At 39.0% G+C, this 19,609-nt stretch overlaps 1 protein-coding gene across 1 annotated transcript in view; it reads left to right on the top strand.

Moving 5' to 3' along the window:
* TUSC3 (tumor suppressor candidate 3) overlaps window positions 1-19,609 on the top strand; it is a 115,875-nt gene that overhangs the window by 49,104 nt on the left and 47,162 nt on the right. Inside the window, exons 3-6 of the mRNA XM_079779415.1 lie at window positions 3,406-3,523; window positions 7,877-8,017; window positions 9,822-9,962; window positions 10,082-10,171. Of these exons, the coding sequence (XP_079635541.1) occupies window positions 3,406-3,523; window positions 7,877-8,017; window positions 9,822-9,962; window positions 10,082-10,171 (490 nt within the window). The remainder of the gene's footprint in view (window positions 1-3,405; window positions 3,524-7,876; window positions 8,018-9,821; window positions 9,963-10,081; window positions 10,172-19,609) is intronic.

Below are 19,609 nucleotides of genomic sequence, written 5' to 3'. Positions count from 1 at the left end.
CCTCTCCTTACCCTTAATAGAATCCACCTGTGTCACTTTTTGTCCTGTGAATTTTATTGAACTCTATCTTCTTATATTGGTATTTAGGTTGAACAGTCATATTTAAAATTTGTAAGTGCTTATTTTCTTTGTTCCCTTTTTATATTATATTGTTCTTTGTGTGTGCATGTGACTACATTTGGGAGAAGCAGTCTGCCATGGGCCCCAGCATCCTGCAAGTTCTCACTGCATATACCAATAATTCAAAGCATTGTGTGTGCAAGGACAAGCATGAGGGAGTGAGCTCATGTCTCCCCTGTTATCACTCACTATAAAAACAGTACCGTATTTTCCGGCATATAAGACGACTTTTTTTTTTTTTTTTTTTTTTTAAATATATTTTATTGATTTTTACAGAGAGGAAGAGAGAGGGATAGAGAGTTAGAAACATCAAAGAGAGAGAACCATGGATCAGCTGCCTCCTGCACACCCCCTGCTGGGGATGTGCCCGCAACCAAGGTACATGCCCTTGACCGGAATCGAACCTGGGACCTTTCAGTCCGCAGGCCGACGCTCCATCCACTGAGCCAAACCGGTTTTGGCTAAGACGACTTTTTAACCCAGGAAAATCTTGTATACGCCCAGTCGTCTTATATGCCGGAAAATACGGTAAGTCCCTCAAACTCAGTATTCCTCTCTGGTATCACTGTCTGTTGTGTGTGCAGGCATCCACAAATACCTTTTGTGTCACTCTGTGAGGCACAGGAAATTGATGCAAATAACATCTATACTAATAATAGAGGAATATGCAAATTGTCCAGGATGCCCTCATGCGTAACGACCAGAACAGCAGGCAGCGCGCACAAGAGGCGCGGGTGGGTGGGGACTTGCAGTAGTGGGGCTGGGGCAGGGGGAGGGTGGCCTGTACTCCCTACATGGTAGCGGCTGTGAGCATTCCCAATGGCCGCTGCCGCTTGCCCATGGTTAGCCCTGGGCAAGCGGCAGCGGGGACAGGGGTGGGGGAGTTGGGCCCAGCAGAGGGTAGCCTGTACTCCCCACATGGGGGAGGCAGCTGTGAGCTGCGCCAAGCGAAGCCTGCAAGCCAAGCTGAAATACCGCCTGCGGGCCATCAGTGCCGAGGAGCGGCTGGGCCAGTCCCTCCTGGCCCAGAAGGTGCGCAATCACAGGGACAGCCACCGTGGCGGGCCAGATTGACGTCCTCCTGGCCACGCCGGTTTGTGGATCTGTGCAGGCGCAGGCCTCCAGTGCATGCATCCTCTGCCCTCCTTCCCCCTTCACGTGAGGACGTTCCCCCTCCCCCCCCCCCCCCCCCCCCCCCAGTGTGCTGTCACCCATGCACGCCTGCAACAGTCCTGGACCACAGCGCGCACACATTCCCCCCTGCCCCTCTGCTGCACTTCCGTCAACCCCGGTGTGCCTACATCCCCCACCTGATGTGTGCATGTCCCCTCTGGCATGCTCACGTCATTTGTAGTGTGTCTGGGTGCTCTGGGTGCTCGGGATGAGTGCCTGTGAGATGACAGTGAGTGGGTGGAGTGGTGACGCCCTCTTCCCTTGGAGGCCAGTGCGGCAACAAGATCGCCTCCTTGGGCTAATGCAGGTGCTGAGGAGGGAGCAGATGCGGACAGACACGTCTCGTGGGTGTGGGCAGCCCTCGCTGAGGTGCCTTCAGTCGGCATTCGAGAATGGGAACCTAGAGGTCCATCCTCTCAGTGAAATGGAGGGAGAGTCGGGGTGACTGCAGAGGAGAAATGTACACTCAGGGTGCCAGTGCCCATGAGTGAAGGCCGCTCTGACTGAGCCTCGCTCGCTTGGGGCCTAGCACGCTCCTGCCGGGCAGCGGGTGACAGGGTGTGCTTTTCCGAGTTAATGAGAGAAAATATTGATTCTCCCGCTGCCCATGAAGGTGGAAAGTGGAGTAGGGAGACATGCAGGGAGTGAGCAGGGTTCCCTGTCTGGGGGTTCCAAACCTACCGTTGACTAGAAATATACAGGATGTCCCCCCAAAATGTATACACACTTTGAATACCTACTAATCCCAATGAATTTAAGCATGAAAAGAAAGAAACAACAGGGGAGCTGTCATCTGTTAAAAGTGTGGGCATAAACCGGCAGTCGGACATTCCCCGAGGGGTCCTGGATTGGAGAGTGTGCAGGCCGGGCTGAGGGACCTCCCTTCAACCCGCCCCATGCACGAATTTCGTGCACCAGGCCTCTAGTGAAGTAATAATGTCCTTTGTCTCTCACCCAGGAGTCTCATGTGTTCTGCCAGCATCCATGAAATAGTCTACAGGCTAGCTTGTTAATTATTGAGATAAAATCTCAGACCCTGTCTCTGCTGCTTCTGATCCAGTGTTTTTCCTAGCTTGGTCATGCACCTGAGTGTCCCTTGAGAGTGTGGCTTTCTCCATCAGAACTTTGACACAAACTTGTTTCCAGATATTCTTGAAATTTCTTATCTGCTGCTGACTTTTATTTGAAGGCTTTTTGTTATTGTGGAAGTATACTCTTTTATTTCTTTACTTACATTTTTAGTTTCAAAACTCCTGTGAAAAATCAGCTACTACTATATTGAAGATCTCTCTCTTTTTATTAACATTTTAGCAATCACTGTTTTTTTATTCAATTACTATGCTTACATCCTCCAATACCACCATTTCAGTTTCCATTCCTACACCTAAATATAGTGCTTTATTATCTGGAAAATCAACAAAATGTCCAATAGAAATTAAATGAAAATAGAAGTAAATATGCTCTTAGAGGAGGCTTGTTTGTGTCATTGGCTTCTTTGTGCCTTTTTAATTTATTTATTACCTTTAGGTTTGAATGTAAATGCATTTTTAGATAAATGGGCTATAAAAAGGTGTAGTATAACTGTGTTTACAATTTTAAAATGTTCTCATGTTTATTATTTTTCTGTTAAAGTGAATTGCAAATATTCTTAAAAATAGCTTTATGCCTTTTACTAAAAGTTATCAGAGAATTTAAATATATATATAGGAGATGCCACAAAATAATTTTATCCTCTAGAGTAAGAGTTGTTAAACTTGTTTTTGAAAGTGCCAAGATGGGCTTTTGGCCACATGGTTTTGGTTACAATAATTACACTCTGCCTTTCTATATATAGCACAATAGCAGCCAGAAAAAATATGTTCATGACTCATGTGGCTCTGTAGCAGTAAACCTTTATTAATGAACAATAAAATTTGAATTTTATGTAATTTTCACATCATGGAATATTTCACATTTTTATTTTCTACGACCAATTAAAAATATAAAATATATTCTTAGCTTGCTTTTCATATGAAAACTGGCCACTTCTTTCCCTAGAATTGCCTGTTTTATTAACAGCTTTGTTAGTGCTTAAATACTGATGTTTCTACTCTGCTCCATTGTTCTGATCAGGCAAGCTAATGAAGAATATCAAATCCTGGCTAACTCCTGGCGCTATTCATCTGCTTTCTGTAACAAACTCTTCTTCAGTATGGTGGACTATGATGAGGGGACAGATGTTTTTCAACAGGTAAAAGTTATATTTTCTTTTGCTAATATGTTAATAGAGTTGGTTATGGCTGATATGTTTTGTTTGCCTGATACAAATACCATTTATTAAGTAAGTTAATACAGTAGCAGTTATAATAAATTTCTTGTTGGGATTAAAATACAGCTAATGTTATTTTTATCATTGAATAGTGTTTGCCATTAGCAAGTACAGTAAACACATTTTAACTTTTGGATTGTGGAGGAAATGTGTTTTGTCATCATGCAATGGCGGTTTACATGCATTAACCTTATTTTGATATTTAATTGAATGTGGTTTAAGGTAGTATTGTGCATAAATGTATGAAATTTTATTTAAAATTCAGTGTTTAAACTTTACTTCTTTCCATATGGCAGATATATAACTTTATATACAAAATAATATTTTTTGAAAAGTCTATTTTCTGTTGTAGACCGAATAGTGTCCCTCCCAAATTCATATGTTGAAGCCCTAACCCCAATGTGACCATTTTTTGGAGACAGGGACCTGAAGGAGGTAATAAACATAAAATGAGATCATAAGGATGGGACTCTAATCCAGTAGGTCCTCATTTAACCCTAATTACCTCCTTAAACTGGTGTCTGCAGAGGACACCACTTCCTAGATCTGGTTGTGAGGAAGAGACACGAGGAGTATATGTGCACAGACATAAAGCCATGTGAGGACACAAAGAAGGTAACCATCTCCAACCAGGAAGACAGGTCTGACTAGCCACAACTCTTCCTGGAGCCTCGGTCTTAGACTTTCAGCCTCCAGAACTGTGAGGAAATACGCTTCTGTCATTTAAGCCACCCCATCTCTGGTATTGTGTTACAGCAGCTGAACAGACTAATAGGTTGTCATCTAGTCTTCTCCATAGAGCAAGGTACAGAATTGTGGTATAAGTATGCTAGTTGTCATCAATTTGTGTCATTGTCATTGCTAACAGCAAGGAGTTAGGTCCCAAGGACTCTTTTTAGTGCTTCATGTATATTCTTTCATTTAGCTTCCCAATGACCCACTGAGAAAGGTATTGTTATGGGTATTTCACAGATCAGGAAATTAAGGTATGGCAAGGTGAAGTTCTTGTGGGAGGTTATAAGTTCAGTACTCTGGTTCCCAGAGTTCTAGCTCTTACCCTGCAGTTATTAATGTTTATCTGCTTGATAGGTGCCTTTCAAATGTAAAACTTATTGCAGTGCCAGGCATTGATTAGTTTGAGTATCTTGGTCTATTTTATTTTTCTCACATATGGCACTCTGGCATAATGCTTTGCCAGGTTATGGAGAACCATTTAGTTTTGTCAGGAGTTTAGCTCACTAACTGGAAAGTGTCCTTAGTGAGTTTTTTGCTTATTTGCTCCCAGATTGATTATTTATTCATCTTTGCCAGTTTCTAGTTGAATAAGATAAATTCCCTCTTTTGCCTTCAGTACCCTTTACCCTTGGTCTTTCTTTTAGTATGCTTGTTTCTTTCTCCATAAGTTTATTTTGCATTTTGGCAATATTTATTTTTGTTCATATATTCAATCAAATATTGAGCAATGAACTTCCTTATAAAGGAAAATTACAGTACTATAAGAGCCACATATTCCTTCCTATAATTTATAGGTCTCTATAGGATCTCATAATTGTTCTTAGAGGTCATCAGATGGAAGTGCTCTTCATTATATGTGTGACTCCTCTCTACCATATATAGGCAACAGTCATCCAGGCCCAATCTGACTGCTAGAGCAAAAGCTTCAAGCCCAAATGTCTGCCCTGGACAGACATTAAACTAAGCAAAGAGAGTAGGTTGGGTTGGTGTCATTTTGTTATGGTATCTTTGTTTATGTACATCCTTAGCCTATTTAACACATTAGTTCTTCACTTGCATGAGAAAATATGCTCTCTCTACTTATTACAACGAAGTCTTTCTTTGTCTTTTAAAAAAAATAGATCTTCAATGGAGCCATATATTTCGCTATTCTCCTAACTACTGTAAGAAATAAAATCAGCTACATACCATGCAGCTGATCCTTGGCTCACTGTTGAGGAAACAGTATGGTGTGGGTGGGGACTGCAGCAAATTGAGGAGCCACAGCCCAGCTCCAGGACTGAAGAAATGCAAGCCCCATCTAGATGTGGTTTTCAAGAAGAGATCCCAATACAATTTCTCTGTCTTTAAAATATTGGCAGCTAATTCAGGTTAAACAAAACTGTGAGACCAAGTAAGCCTGTTTTGTGCCGGCAGTGACTATCGGCTGCCAGTATATAACCAGATGGCTGTATGGTTAGAGATAATCATTGAAATCTTCTATATTATATGCTTTAAACTTTAAGTTTGGCATAGATATGAGAGCTGAAGTCAAGACTGTTTTAAATTGAAAAATTTCCTCAGGCTAATTTTGATTCAGCAGAATTACGAATATAGAACCGCTTTGTCTTTTCCAAAACCTAGCCCCTGGCTTAGCAATGAGTTTTCATGTTTAAATGCAGAAATGTATAAAAGTTATAGCAGTTAATGATTTTTATGGGTAATTATAATCCACACAAAAACAGAATTATATATTTTGTTTGACATGAGAACCACTTAGAGATTTTTAATGCTTAACGCTTTTTTCTCAATTATTGAATCACATTTTGTTAAAGTACTCTCTCTAAACTGATGCTTTAAAGCACTGTCAGCAGTATTGTGGTGTTGGAATACAATATTAATAACAAGTGCAGAAATTTGGCGATTCTTTGCTCGCCGGGGACTTGCTGGGCAAGTAACTTCAATTACATGTGATTCCTGTGCAATGGCTGAGGCTAAGTGCCTGACAACAGGCCAAGGAGTTAATGAACATGGTGTGTTAGGAGGAGCTCTGGACTAGAGATCAGGCCTGCATTGTACCCTGCTTTATTGTAGCCTTGGGGAATTTGTACATTTTAATTAAGATGAAAACTTTGAATTATATGATTTTTTTAGCTTTAAAATTCTAGGATGTTAAGCCTTAGTTTGGGTTTTGTGATTGTTCCACTGCAGAGACTTTCTTCCTTGAAATCTTCTATTTCCATGTTGGCTGTAGCTATCCCATGTGCATCTGTCTGTCGGGGAAACACACATGAACACAGTCAGGAGTGGGAGAAAACGGGGAAGAAAGGAACCTGTAACTGTGTTTTGTTCCACTTAACAAACATTAATTAAATGTCCACAACATGCATCCCACTGCTGGATCTTTACCTCGATGTGAACCGTGCTCTTATGGGAAATGCTGATCTATAGTTCAAGTCATGGCCGAAAATCCCTTGGCTTTTAATTTGTGACATTTTTTGTAATTCCTGGGCAGCAAGAATTTAATCTGTATATATTTTTGCAGTTCTCTCCTCAATGCAAATTCATCTAATATTTGTTTTCAGATATTTTATTATTAATAAGCACCATTTATACTATACTATTATTTTACTCAGTACACTTTTCAAATAGAAATTGCATTTAGAAAATAATAATGAGATGAGATATAACCATTTTTAAGACAGTTGAATTAATAGAGAAGTTAAACAGAAAAAGACTATCATTGTGGATTTCTGCTTCAGTCTGATAAATTCAGATTGTTTAGAGCAAAAATGTTGGCTTCTGTAACAGTCATCAGCATTTTTAAAGTTTAAAGAGAGGTCAATCTACTTATAATTTGTTTGAAATTAATTCCATAATCTATATATATAAAAGCTTAAGTGTCCATCCGACCAGTATCTATAATGGGCAATGACCACGAGGGGGCAGGAGCTGCTGAGCTGTGGTGACTTGACAGCTGTGGTTCTCCGGTGAAGCACCTGGAACCTGAGAACTGCCCTCTCGCAATCCGGGATCCCTTGGGAGATGTCAGAGAGTTGGTTTTGGCCCGATCCACACAGGACATTCTGTGCACCAGGCCTAGAGTATATTTATATTGTTCATCAAATGCCAGTACTTTTTCTCAAGAAGTAGAATAGTCCATGCACCAGGCCTAGAGTATATTTATATTGTTCATCAAATGCCAGTACTTTTTCTCAAGAAGTAGAATAGTCCATGCACTGCAATATTTCTGTTTTGCACTTTGAATTACTTCATATTTTACTCTAATTATGGAATTTAAGGTAGAAAAAGAATGAAATAGCTGATAGAATATGAATGATGTCAGTTGAATGTGGAGGTTCAGCACACAGCCTAATTTATAAGTTCTTTTTACTCAGGAGTGCCTTAAGGTGAATAAAACAGTAATTAAGTTCTGGAAAGCCACTGGGTTTTCTCGAATAAATGCTATCTTTCCAAAATTCATGGAGAAAAATACATGAGCTGTTAGATGGACACTATATGAAGATATTATATTTAACGTTATGTTTTTCTGTTTTATAGCTCAACATGAACTCTGCTCCTACATTCATGCATTTCCCTCCAAAAGGCAGACCCAAGAGAGCTGATACTTTTGACCTTCAAAGAATTGGATTTGCAGCTGAACAGCTTGCAAAGTGGATTGCTGACAGAACGGATGTTCATGTATGTATTTCTCCCCCCCAGTTTTAAATAATAGGCTAATTAGCTTGGTTTGTTAGAGCATTGTAATAAGGCGACAGGATTTTTAAAATTTCTCTATGCAGCATTTTTCCTTACTTAGAGAAAACTGTCTCATAGCTATCCTATATAATAAAGAGGTAATATGCAAATTGACCCTCACACCATCACAAGATGGCTGCGCTCACAGTGGAGACGGAGGTGGTACCGGCCAGGTCTGGGTCTCACGGGATTTTGAGGTGCATGTGGGTGGGTGGAGACTTGACTCTGGGTCCCACGGTGTGCCCCAGACTCTGACAGGAGGAAGATTTTCATATCCATTTTACTAATTTTCTTTTATCTCTGACACTTCTATTATAGAGAAAGGGCAAATAGCAATATTAAAATATTTCCTCTAATTAAGTCCCATTTAATGTGCATGAATTTCGTGCACCAGGCCACTAGTAAGCTATAAATTAGGTGAATTTAAAATATCATTATTCTAAAAATCGTTTAAGAACTATTAAACTGTATGTGAGGCACAAAGTAATTTCAGAGGCTAAAAAATATACTGAATGTTACTCAGTGGTATTAATAATCAATTTCTAATTTAAAAGCTAGTGGTATTAATAATCAATTTCTAATTAAAAAGCTAAATGTATAATTTTTATCTATTATTTGGGCAGATACAAATGTGATAACACCTTCTTTTCATGAGCCATGTAAGAAAATGCCACACTTAAACTGTTCTTGGCACTGCAAAGTGGTATAACTATTCTGTGTCATATCTTTATTGCATGTCATTTAACTTAAGGAAATAATCAAGGATGATTTAAACCAGCAGTCGCCAACCTTTCAGACCTCGTGGACCACCAGTGGTCCTTGGACCATGGGTTGACGATCACTGATCAACTAGTTAGCCATAAAACTTTTTTTTAAAAGAGGAAATCACTGTATAAGTCACAGGCATACAGTTTTATAATACATCACTTGTATATCGCATTGTGTGCACACCACCCAAAATCTCGTATCCTTCTGTCATCATATATGCATATATATAAATAAAATGTGATATACGCATACAATGGAGTATTCACCCTTAAAAATAATTGAAGTATGGACCTATGCTACAACAAGGGTAAACCTTTAAAACATTATGCTAAGGGAAAGAAACCAATAACAAAAGACTACATATTATATGAAAGTCCAGAATAGGTAAATCTATAGCAACAGAAAGTATACTAGTGGTTGCTTAGGGCTAGAGGGAGGGTAAAAGGAATAAATGCTAAAGGGTATGGGACTTCCTATTGAAATGATTGTAATTTTTTGATTCTGACTTCTGGTTGCATATATCAATAAATATGCGAAACTGAATTGTACAGTTTGAGTAGTAAATTGTATGCTATGTGGATTATTTATCAATAAAACTGTTTTTAAGAAGCCTTTTTACAAAGGTCCCAATTTGAAATAATACAAATATTATGCTCCCATCTCACCTTTACTCTTTGCCATATGATCCCATGTTCCCTGGATTAATCAGAACAGCTCTGGGTTGAATATGCAAAAGTAGTTTCCCATATGTTTTACTGTAATCACCTAAAATGAAGAGCAAGACCTTTTACATTGCCATGATGTTTCAAGGTATATATTTTTGATTTATAAGGAGTAAAAAGAATGTTAGTGCAAGGTCTGAAAGTAAGGTGTCCCCTTTCTAAATTATTTGTATTGAAGATTAGAAGGACTTAGAATGTGGTCAGGAGAAAAAGTTGATATTTTTCTTTCACTTAAAGTTTTCATTGCATTTTTGCAGATTCGAGTCTTCAGACCACCCAACTACTCTGGCACCATTGCTTTGGCCCTGTTAGTGTCACTTGTTGGTGGTTTGCTCTATTTAAGAAGGAACAACTTGGAGTTCATCTATAACAAGACTGGTTGGGCCATGGTATCTCTGGTATGTTATCACATTGTACTTTCCCCCCTATATTTTGTAAAACAGCGTAAGTTGTATAATGTTAACAGAATGAGCCAGATTGTGACTATAATGGAAACACATCGCACCCTGTCTTTCAGTGTATAGTCTTTGCTATGACTTCTGGTCAGATGTGGAATCATATCCGTGGACCGCCCTATGCTCACAAGAACCCGCACAATGGACAAGTGGTAGGTGCACTTCCTAAGCATCCATACTCTGAACTGCCATTCTGTTCATTTAGGAACCAGGAATTAGGTTTAGTGTTTAGGAAGTAAGGGTTGTATATGTGAATCTGAGTTCTTTCTCTCCTCGTTTGCTACCTCTGCCATGAACGTGCACATAATATACAATATATATTGGGTTTTCCTTTTTTTAGTGTCAGGACTGCTTTAATTTCGAATTAAAAATCAGCCAATGTACCTACATCAAATTTATATGCATAAACTGTTTTTTCTACTTATATATTATTGCCACAGTAGTATTGACCGTCACAAGAGGAAATAGGAATAGATGTAGGCAAATTGGTGAAAACCTAAAATGAACTTCAAAGTTCCTAAGCACAGAAATTGTGTGCCAGTGTCCATTTCCATTGATCCGGATGGTAATGGGCGTTCTGTGCTTTGGCATTTAGGCTTAATAGCTGCACTTGGTAATGTTGTTGTCTGTTTTGCATTTTGATGAATCCCTGTCTGCATTTAACAAGGCATGGCATCTCTCCTTGTCCCCTTTCTTACCAGAGCCTTTTGTGTTCTGCCTCATGCCTTGATGGCTCGATCGAGCTACTAGTGGGGAACACGGACTGATCAGAGAGCCCACTGTTGGGCTAAAGCATGCAAAACCAGAGCTTTTTCTGTGTAACACCATTAAGTCATGTTGTAGAAACGTAAGATTCACAGCCACTGCTATTTCTTCCACATGTTTAACTATGGAACCCGGTAGCATTTAGGTGCAACATTTCTTCATTAGTAAAATATCAAAGTAGATATAGTTTATAAAGTAGATATAGTTTATGTTCCAAGACCACATTAAACATCATTGCCTTCGTAGATTGGCTGTCTGTCAGGAAGAAGTGAAGGTATGTTTGGGCTGTAAAACTCGTGTTTTGCAACCAAGGATGCACCCTCCCTCCTTCCCAGGGTGTCACAGCTGTGGGACAAGTACCCACTAAGGGAGCTAGTGGTAGGGCCAGGGGTGCTGCCAAACGCCCTGCCGTGCAAAGGGCAGCCCCCAACAAAGGGTCATCAGGCACAAAACGTAAGTGTTAAAAAGGAGAGACCTTGGTTTAGGGCTAGAGAACCTTAGAAAAATTTTGTCATACTATTTTGCAGCCAAGGATATCATCTCATCTAGCAGATATACCCCAAGGATGACTTTATAAAAGTGTTTTATATGGAAGTAACCAGTGCTTAGGATCACAGTGATATATATATACACCGTATTTTCTGGCATATAAGACGACTGGGCGTATAGAATATTTTCCTGGGTTAAAAAGTCGTCTTATACGCCGGAAAATATGGGTATATATATATATATATATATATATATATATATATATATATATATATATATCACTGTGATCCTAAGCACTGGTTACTTCCATATATATATATATATATATATATATATGGTTTAATGTTTAGAATGATTGTAGACATTGAATGTCATCAGTAAATATGACTGATGTAAGTAGTTTGGGTATAATAGTGTTCTTTAACATACCTTAATAAACATGATTTAATCTGTGCCATTTTACACACTTATAAAAGGTTTATGTTAAGAGCAAACTCTTTGCCTGAATACTTCAGAATAAACAGGGAAAGAAAACAAGGTTGAGTTCGTCCCAAGCTCTGCCTCTTCCAGTTATACTATTTGGGGGAAGTTACTTAGTCTGTCTGTTCTTCTATAAAACAAGTCTAATACAGCTTGTCTTACCTTGCAGTTGTCTATGAGATAAAATATGATATTACGTGTATTAGCACTTCTAAAAATCTTAGTGAGGGTTCTTCTCAAAGACAGTGATTCAGGGGACGATAGTTTATATCAGAGGAGAAGGAAACATGGGGCAGAAGGGGAAAACTGAGTACAGAAAGGGAAAGCAGTCAAAAAGTGTCAGTTAGTGCTGGGGATCTCCGGGAGCCAGTGTAGAACAAGTGGCGAGGGCAGCTGGGTATTTATATGCCACCTCTCCTCAGCCACTTGCTGAGCGCCCTTTCCCTGGGAAGGCATTACTGCCCCACACTGGTGGCCGTCAGCCATGAAAGAAATCCAGCAGGCAATGCCATGCTGGTGGTGGGAGCCAGGCTGAAGGTGTAGGGGCCAGAGAACACACAGGGCACACACAGGCAGTGTACACTGCAACGCCCAGTGATGTGCTAGCTTTATTCTTTTCTAGTTGATTCCAAAGCAAAGGAAAGACATTGGGAAGAACTATACTTCTGAATTGGTGGTGTTAAGATACCATGCTCTGCAAGAAATAGCAACAAATAGTACTCAAAATGTCTCACCAATCATGGGTAATTTTTTAAGCCAATGTCATATGTCTTGTAAACAATCCTGCAAATGTAAAAAAGTGTACATATAGTTAAAGAGTATCCATCAGAAATGATATTATTCTTATTACACATTGTAACAATTCTTATGCAGATGAAGAGATTACGTGTTTCCTTATAGTAGGTTTGTTATTGATGCTCCGGCAACAGGGCCTGTGTTTTGCATTGCATTTTCGAGAAGTGGTATATATGACAGTCCTCTGAGCTAGTCACCCCTCCTGCCCACTCGCCTCAGAACCAGCAGTATACTCTCAGGGACACTTTGGCCAGAATGGGTAAGAGTTTTTGGTCATGAACTGAATCGATGCATAACGAACCTATGTCTGTCTTCTCTGGACTAGTGATTCTAGCTTGACTAGTTATGTTTTCTAACTAGACTGAACTAACTACATTAGGCAGGGTGGATAAGACTGGGGGGGATGTTGTTGGGTCTTCATTTAGCTATTTGTTTTAAAAATATTAAACATATTCATATGCTAATTGTGGAATAAAACATGTCTAGATGAATCTAAAAATGCTACCAGAATAAGTTTCACTGTATTGAACTTAAAATCTAAATTAATACAGAGAAAGAAAAGGAATAGTGCAGGCAGTATGGTGCTGTGCTGATTGCAAGTTATTTGTTTGTTCCTATTAAGATGCTACGAAGTGACACAAGTACTAATGGTCCACTTAACAGCATAAAAGTCATCACAGAAGCAGCCATTACTGGGTAGCTAAAGGGAACCTATACAAGTGGATAGTTACCTGGGGCATAAAGACATTTTTTGTTGTTAAAAAAACAATCATTTTAAATGAAATGCATTCATTGAGATAAAGCTTATACTTAGGTTATAACTCCCAACATAAATAAATGCATTTTTTAAGATTTGGCCTTTATCTGCTGCCTAAAGATTGCTGTGGGTTTACCAAATACAATCCAAAAGTTTCCGCTGCATTGCAGTTCAGTTGTTAATAGAACTAAGAGCTGTGTTCTACGTGCACTGCAAAAGTATTTTATTGCAAAATGGCATGTAGCATACGCTAGACTTTATCATTAAGGAAGCACACTTTCTGTTTCAGGCAGCCTAACAGCCTTATACTTTCATGCCTCAGGGATTTGCATAAGCTTGCTCTTTGAGGGACATATTTTAGTAACAAGTTGAAAATTATGGTATATATGCTTATTCAAGCTAACTATAATTATTTTTGTATAAATATATTTACAGGGAAGTTTACTACTTTTGTTGTACTCTTCATACCACCAGAAAAGAGAAGGTCAATATATGAAGAAAATTTTTATACAAAATATTAGAAACACAATATTAATATACTAAAGATATGCAGAAACTTTATAATAGATTTCATAATTGATATTTTGCCCTTTGATTTGTTCATTATTTTTCTATCCAATCAATATTTGTTGATAGCCCATTAAATTCCAGGCACTAGCCCAGCCAGTGTTGCTTAATGGTTCAGCATCTGACCTATCAACCAAGAGGTCACAGTTCGATCCCCAGTTGGGGACGTGCAGGAGGCAGCTGATCAATGATTCCCTCTCATCATTGATGTTTTTTTCTCTCTCTCCCTTCCTCTCTGAAATCAATAAAAATATTGTTAAAAAGAATTCCAGGCACTATGTTTTCCCTAGTATTGCAGATACATCATGGAGCTCACAAATATTGTATATGGATTTGCCCACATCCCAGTCATTAAAGCCTTCCTTGCTTCTTACTGCATTGCTGGTACTAGAAGCTGGAATTGTTTTAGAATTTTGTTCAGTACCATGATCACTTTGTTGTTATGACTCTGCATTTTACTTCTTTTGCCTTTTTAGTCTTTTGATTTTCATAGTTTTTGTCTGCCTAGTTGGCCTTTGGTAAAACTCCTTGCCTTTCTGTCCACTTAGTTTGACTTCCATCTTCACAGTTAGCTCTATGCACTCTTGATTCTGACCTCTGACTGATCTTGATTACCAATTTTTGTAGCCAACCCAAACTGCTGCTATACTTCCTTTCAACTGTTGTTACCTAGGATAGACCACAGGATTTGTATTCTACTTCATAGCAAAGCATTTCACACAGGACATACATTAAATAAATAATAGCTGAATAGATGAATAAATATTCTTTGCAAATAGGAATTCAAGTTATATTTTCAGCATTTCAAAAATGTTAAGTATATCAGGGGAAATACTGTTTTTCCCTCCTAAGGTTCGTTTGTACTTTGTAATTAAAATTTTGAAAGCACATACACAGAGGGATTATACAACTACAAAATGAGAATGTGTTTAATATGTCACACTTACTCTGAGAATACAGAGGGGGGAAAAAAGGAAAACAAAGAGAAGAAGAATTGACTCTCCTGCAGAGAAAGGGATAAATTACTTGTTAACTTGTTTATGTTGTTCAGACTTTTTCCAATTTTGGAAAATTATTTAGTACATTGGAAAGAGTAATGTACTACATAGACCCCAGTGGTCCTTAAAAACCAAGGAAATTATTCTCATCCTATCAAAATTAATTTAATTATATGAACATAATAAGCATATTCAGTCTAGTTTTTAAAAAAGCATTTTAAAGTTATATTTTCTGCAACTTTAAAATAAGACCATGAAAAGTTTACTGACTCAATATTTCTTGTTCAATGCACTTTGTTCAAGCATCATATTTCAAGTCTGTAATGATAATCTATGATCCTATCTAATAATAGACAAATATGCAAATTGACCATACCTCCGACACACCCACAAGCCACGCCCACCATCCAATCACAGCGAGTATGCAAATTAACCCAAACCAAGATGGCTACAGCCGCAGAGAGCAAGGTTTCCTAGGTAACAGAGGAAGCCAAGCTTTCTGCCAGCCGTTGCAGGCCTAAGCCTCCACTCAAGCTACAAAGTTTCAATTATAGAAAGTAAATTCAAACAAATGGCGGCAGAATGGAGCTTGAGAGAGCAGGCCAGGGTTGCCGGTGGCAACAGGGGAAGCAAAGCTTTCCGCACACCCTGGCCGGGCTCACCCCCTTAAGGCAACAAAGTTTCAATTATAACCCCAACACAAATGTCTGCGGGCCTCGGAGGGAGCCCCAGGCTTGGCTCTGCTCCAGGCTACAAAGTTTCAATTGTAGAAGGAAAATAAATCCCAGATACCAGGGCCTCCGCTTGCATTGCCAGGGGGCATGGCTCGCCTGCAAACCACCACAGGCCCCTCGCTCAGGCCACCCCACGCCCCAAGGGAATCCCACCCTGATCAGGGACACCCTTCAGGGCAAACCAGCTGGCCCCCACCCCTGTACCAGGCCTCTATCCTATCTAATAAAAGAGTACTATGCAGATTAATCATCACTGCAACACACAATATAGCTGCCCCCATGTGGTCAAAGATCCTGCCCCCATGTGGACACAAGATGGCCACCACAAGATGGCCAGCAGGAGAGGGCAGTTGGGAGGCACCAGGCCTGCAAGGGAGGGCAGTTGAGAAGGACCAGGCCTGCAAGGGAGGGCAGCTGGAGGTGATCAACCCTGCAGGAGAGGGCAGTTAGGGGTAACCAGGCCAGCAGAGGGAAGTTGGGGGCAAAAAGGCTGTCAGCAGAGTGGTTAGGGGGGTGATCAGGCTGGCAGGCAGAAGCGGTTAGGGGCAATCAGGAAGGCAGGCAGGCAAGCAGTTGGGAGCCAGCAGCCCTGGATTGTGAGAGGGATGTCCGACTGCCCATTTAGGCCCTATCCCAGGGATCGGGCCTAAACGGGCAGTCGGACATCCCTTGAGGGGTCCCAGATTGGAGAGGGTACAGGCTGGGCTGAGGGACAACCCCCCTCCGTGCACGAATTTCGTGCACCGGGCCTCTAGTTTAAATATAATATTCATAAACTTGGATGGAATTAGCATTAAGACTATGACATCAGTATTCATATTATTTGCATCACCTTTATATTAAAAGATTAGGAGCTTTGAGAAAATTTGTATAAAACTTAAAGATTACGTTATATTAAAACTAGAGGCCCGGTGTACTAAATTCGTACAGCGGGCAATTCCCTTGGCCCAGCCTGCACCCTGTCCAGTTGGGGACCCCTCGGGGGATATCCACCTGCCAGCCATTCCTTTGGCAGCCCAGAGCCCTCAGGGGATGTCCGACTAATGGCCGTTAGTCGGACATCCTTAGCACTGATGCAGCAGTGGGAGAGGCTCCTACCACCACCGCTGCGCTGGCCAGCTATGAGCCAGCTTCTGGCTGAGCGGCGCTCCCCCTGTGGACGCGCACTGACCACCAGGGGGCAGCCTCTGCATTGAGCATCTGCCCCTGGTGGTCAGTGCATGTCATAGGGATCGGGCGTTCCGCCTTTAGGGTCAATTTGCATATTACCCTTTTATCCTTTTATTATATAGGATTATATAGGATGTCTGTCACCCCAATAAATTTAGTTTAAAAAAGATTAAATTAAATGTCATTTAATAAAACATGTTTCTGTTTTAGTGTTTCTATAAGTTTAAGGAAGTTTTTTACCCCATAAAGTCTTAAACAAATCATATCTTCATGTCACATATATTTATCAAAACAGAAGGAAAATGTACTGTTTCTTCTATTAAAAAAAATCCCACAGTATAGTTTTGTCATGTTGTAGACCAAATTATGCTTTAGTTATAAATGACTTCTAAAATTTCAGAATAATTAATAACCCTAAAGGAAAGAAATGATATATGTGCCTTGGAGAAATTTCTCATTATTTTGCATAAATCAGGCTATTTTAAAATAACAGATCTATATCTGTCTATTGACATCCGCCTTTTCTTTATTTCTCTCTCCCCTATTTCCTCCCTTTCCCCAAATATTTTCAACTTTTGAGGTCGTTTTAGCTAATGGCCTGAAGCATATATTAGAATGGTATCCAGGTAAAATAATGAGTCAGATTATTTTATTCTCTGTTAATTTGGCTTCTCAGTGAACACATATACATTTTCTTTTATAATAAGTAATCTTGAAATGACATTCCTCCTTTCTCTACACTTAAAACCTCTCTTCCTAGTTAAAATGTCACTATTTTGGTGAAGTAGTTTCTTTATGACCTTGGGTGAACATGAAGTTCTTTGAATGGCCGTGGTAATTATTTGCTTATTCCTTTCAATTTTACATCATCTTTTTGCATAATCATGTCCACTAATAAAATGAAATTATCTTGACCACAGAATCAGAATATTCCTCAGCTTTATAGCTTCATTATTATAGCTTCTTTATAAGACTATGTAGACGTGGATAAGGACACAAATGTAATACCTTAAACAATAAAGAAAAAGAAAAAAGAAAATTTAGGATAAAAAATTTAGATGAAATAAAAAAGACTATATAGACTTCCAAGTACATGTACTAAAGTTTTTTCATATATTTTTATTGATTTTTGGAAAGGGATAGGGAGATAGAAACACTGATGAAAGGGGAACATCATCAATTGGCTGCCTCTTGCAGACCCCCTACTGGGTATCGAGCCCACAACTTGGGCATGTTCCCTGACTGGGAATCAAACAAACCTGTGACCTTTTGGTTTATGGGTTGACGCTTAACCACTGAGCATCACTGGCCAGGCCTAAAGTTTAATATATTTAAAAGGATTTGCACTTATTCAGAAGATACTTCATTTGGATTTACCCCAAACTATGTGTTGAAATACAGAGTTAATATATACCATGGACTGTTCTGAAACAATTTTTAAATACTATATGCATCTACTATAACTTACACTCTTTTATCCGAGTGTAAAAAGTTTTTAAAAAACTGTTGAAATTTATAATATTCTAAAATAAGCCTCATTCTTAAAATTAATTTTATAATAGATGTACTAGCAGAGCTGCTATTAATAATGCAAAAAAGCTGTAATTATCTCCCAAAGAAGCAATTACTTATGAAAAGCAACCATTTATTTCTGCCAAGAAATAAAATTATTGTGTCCTACATCAGATTTTGCAGGAATCAGTCAAAAGCCCTGAAAGTTAGGTAACATTATAGTTTTCGTTCACTGAAAGGATGAAAATAATATTTTAATAATAAGGGAATAATATTGTGTTTGAAACTTGATTTGCAATGTATGTACTTATTAAGTTACAGGTTCAGGTTCCAAATGTAAACTATAAATCTTCAGGAACGCTTTGCCCATTCTATGAGGTCAAATCACACCACTGTACCTATCTGTCTGGGTCAGTTTAATTGAATATGCACACTAATACCTACAACTTATTCTCATATGCTCAGTTACATGGGACCAAAGATGGTACATGCTTTAAAGAGCTTAACAGTGTCTGGAATGTGAAAGAGTGGGATAGACAGAGCTACACCACTCAATTGTCTTTCAGGAGCCCTACGGCTGTTACGGTCATACAAACTCTCTTAAGCCTTAGATGTAAGGAAGAAATATCATGTTTCAAAATAGTATGTGCTGTTAGGTGATTATAGTATCTGACTGTATATTTTGATAATAAAGATATTTCTCCCGTACCATTCCTCATTTTTCTGTAAAAGTGAAGTGTTTTCCATACCTTTCATTGAAATGTCTTCACAGTGTTCTTGTATTGTTTATATTTTAGGTTTTGATCACTAGAAAGCATTATTTTTCTCCAGTTTGATTATTGGTTAATATATTAAGTCCTGAAAACATGGATCATCTTCAACATATTTTAAACTACTCAGTTTATTAAAATATACTGTAAATATAAGTAGCAGTCATTTACCTGTAATATTAGGTTGTGATTTAGACTTCATTACTGATTAAGATATCACTGAAGGTATTCTCATTTTACAGAAAGTTTTATACTTTGCATTTTTCTCCTAGTATTTCTTCATTCTAGAAACTTTCAAATCTTTATGCCTCTCTTTCTCTCTCTTTCTCCGATTTTATTAATGCTAGTAAACTCTAGTCAACAAAGTGTTCAGCTATCAGTAATTAAAATCTGGTATTAATAAGAGTAGAATGGTCTGAGATAACTAATGTGACTTTTAAAATTGCTATACTTGCAAAAAAAATGGTGACATGAGGGAACGCAGCCTCCCTGGCCCCCACAAAGATCAGCGATTGGATAGATAGCTATCCACAGATATAAACAGCTCTGGGAG

This window comes from Cnephaeus nilssonii (assembly GCF_951640355.1).
Source record: "Cnephaeus nilssonii genome assembly, chromosome: 8".
NCBI classification, from domain to species: Eukaryota; Metazoa; Chordata; class Mammalia; order Chiroptera; family Vespertilionidae; genus Cnephaeus; species Cnephaeus nilssonii.
The sequence above is the reverse complement of the archived record's forward strand: the minus strand, read 5'-3'. Positions and strand labels throughout refer to the sequence as shown.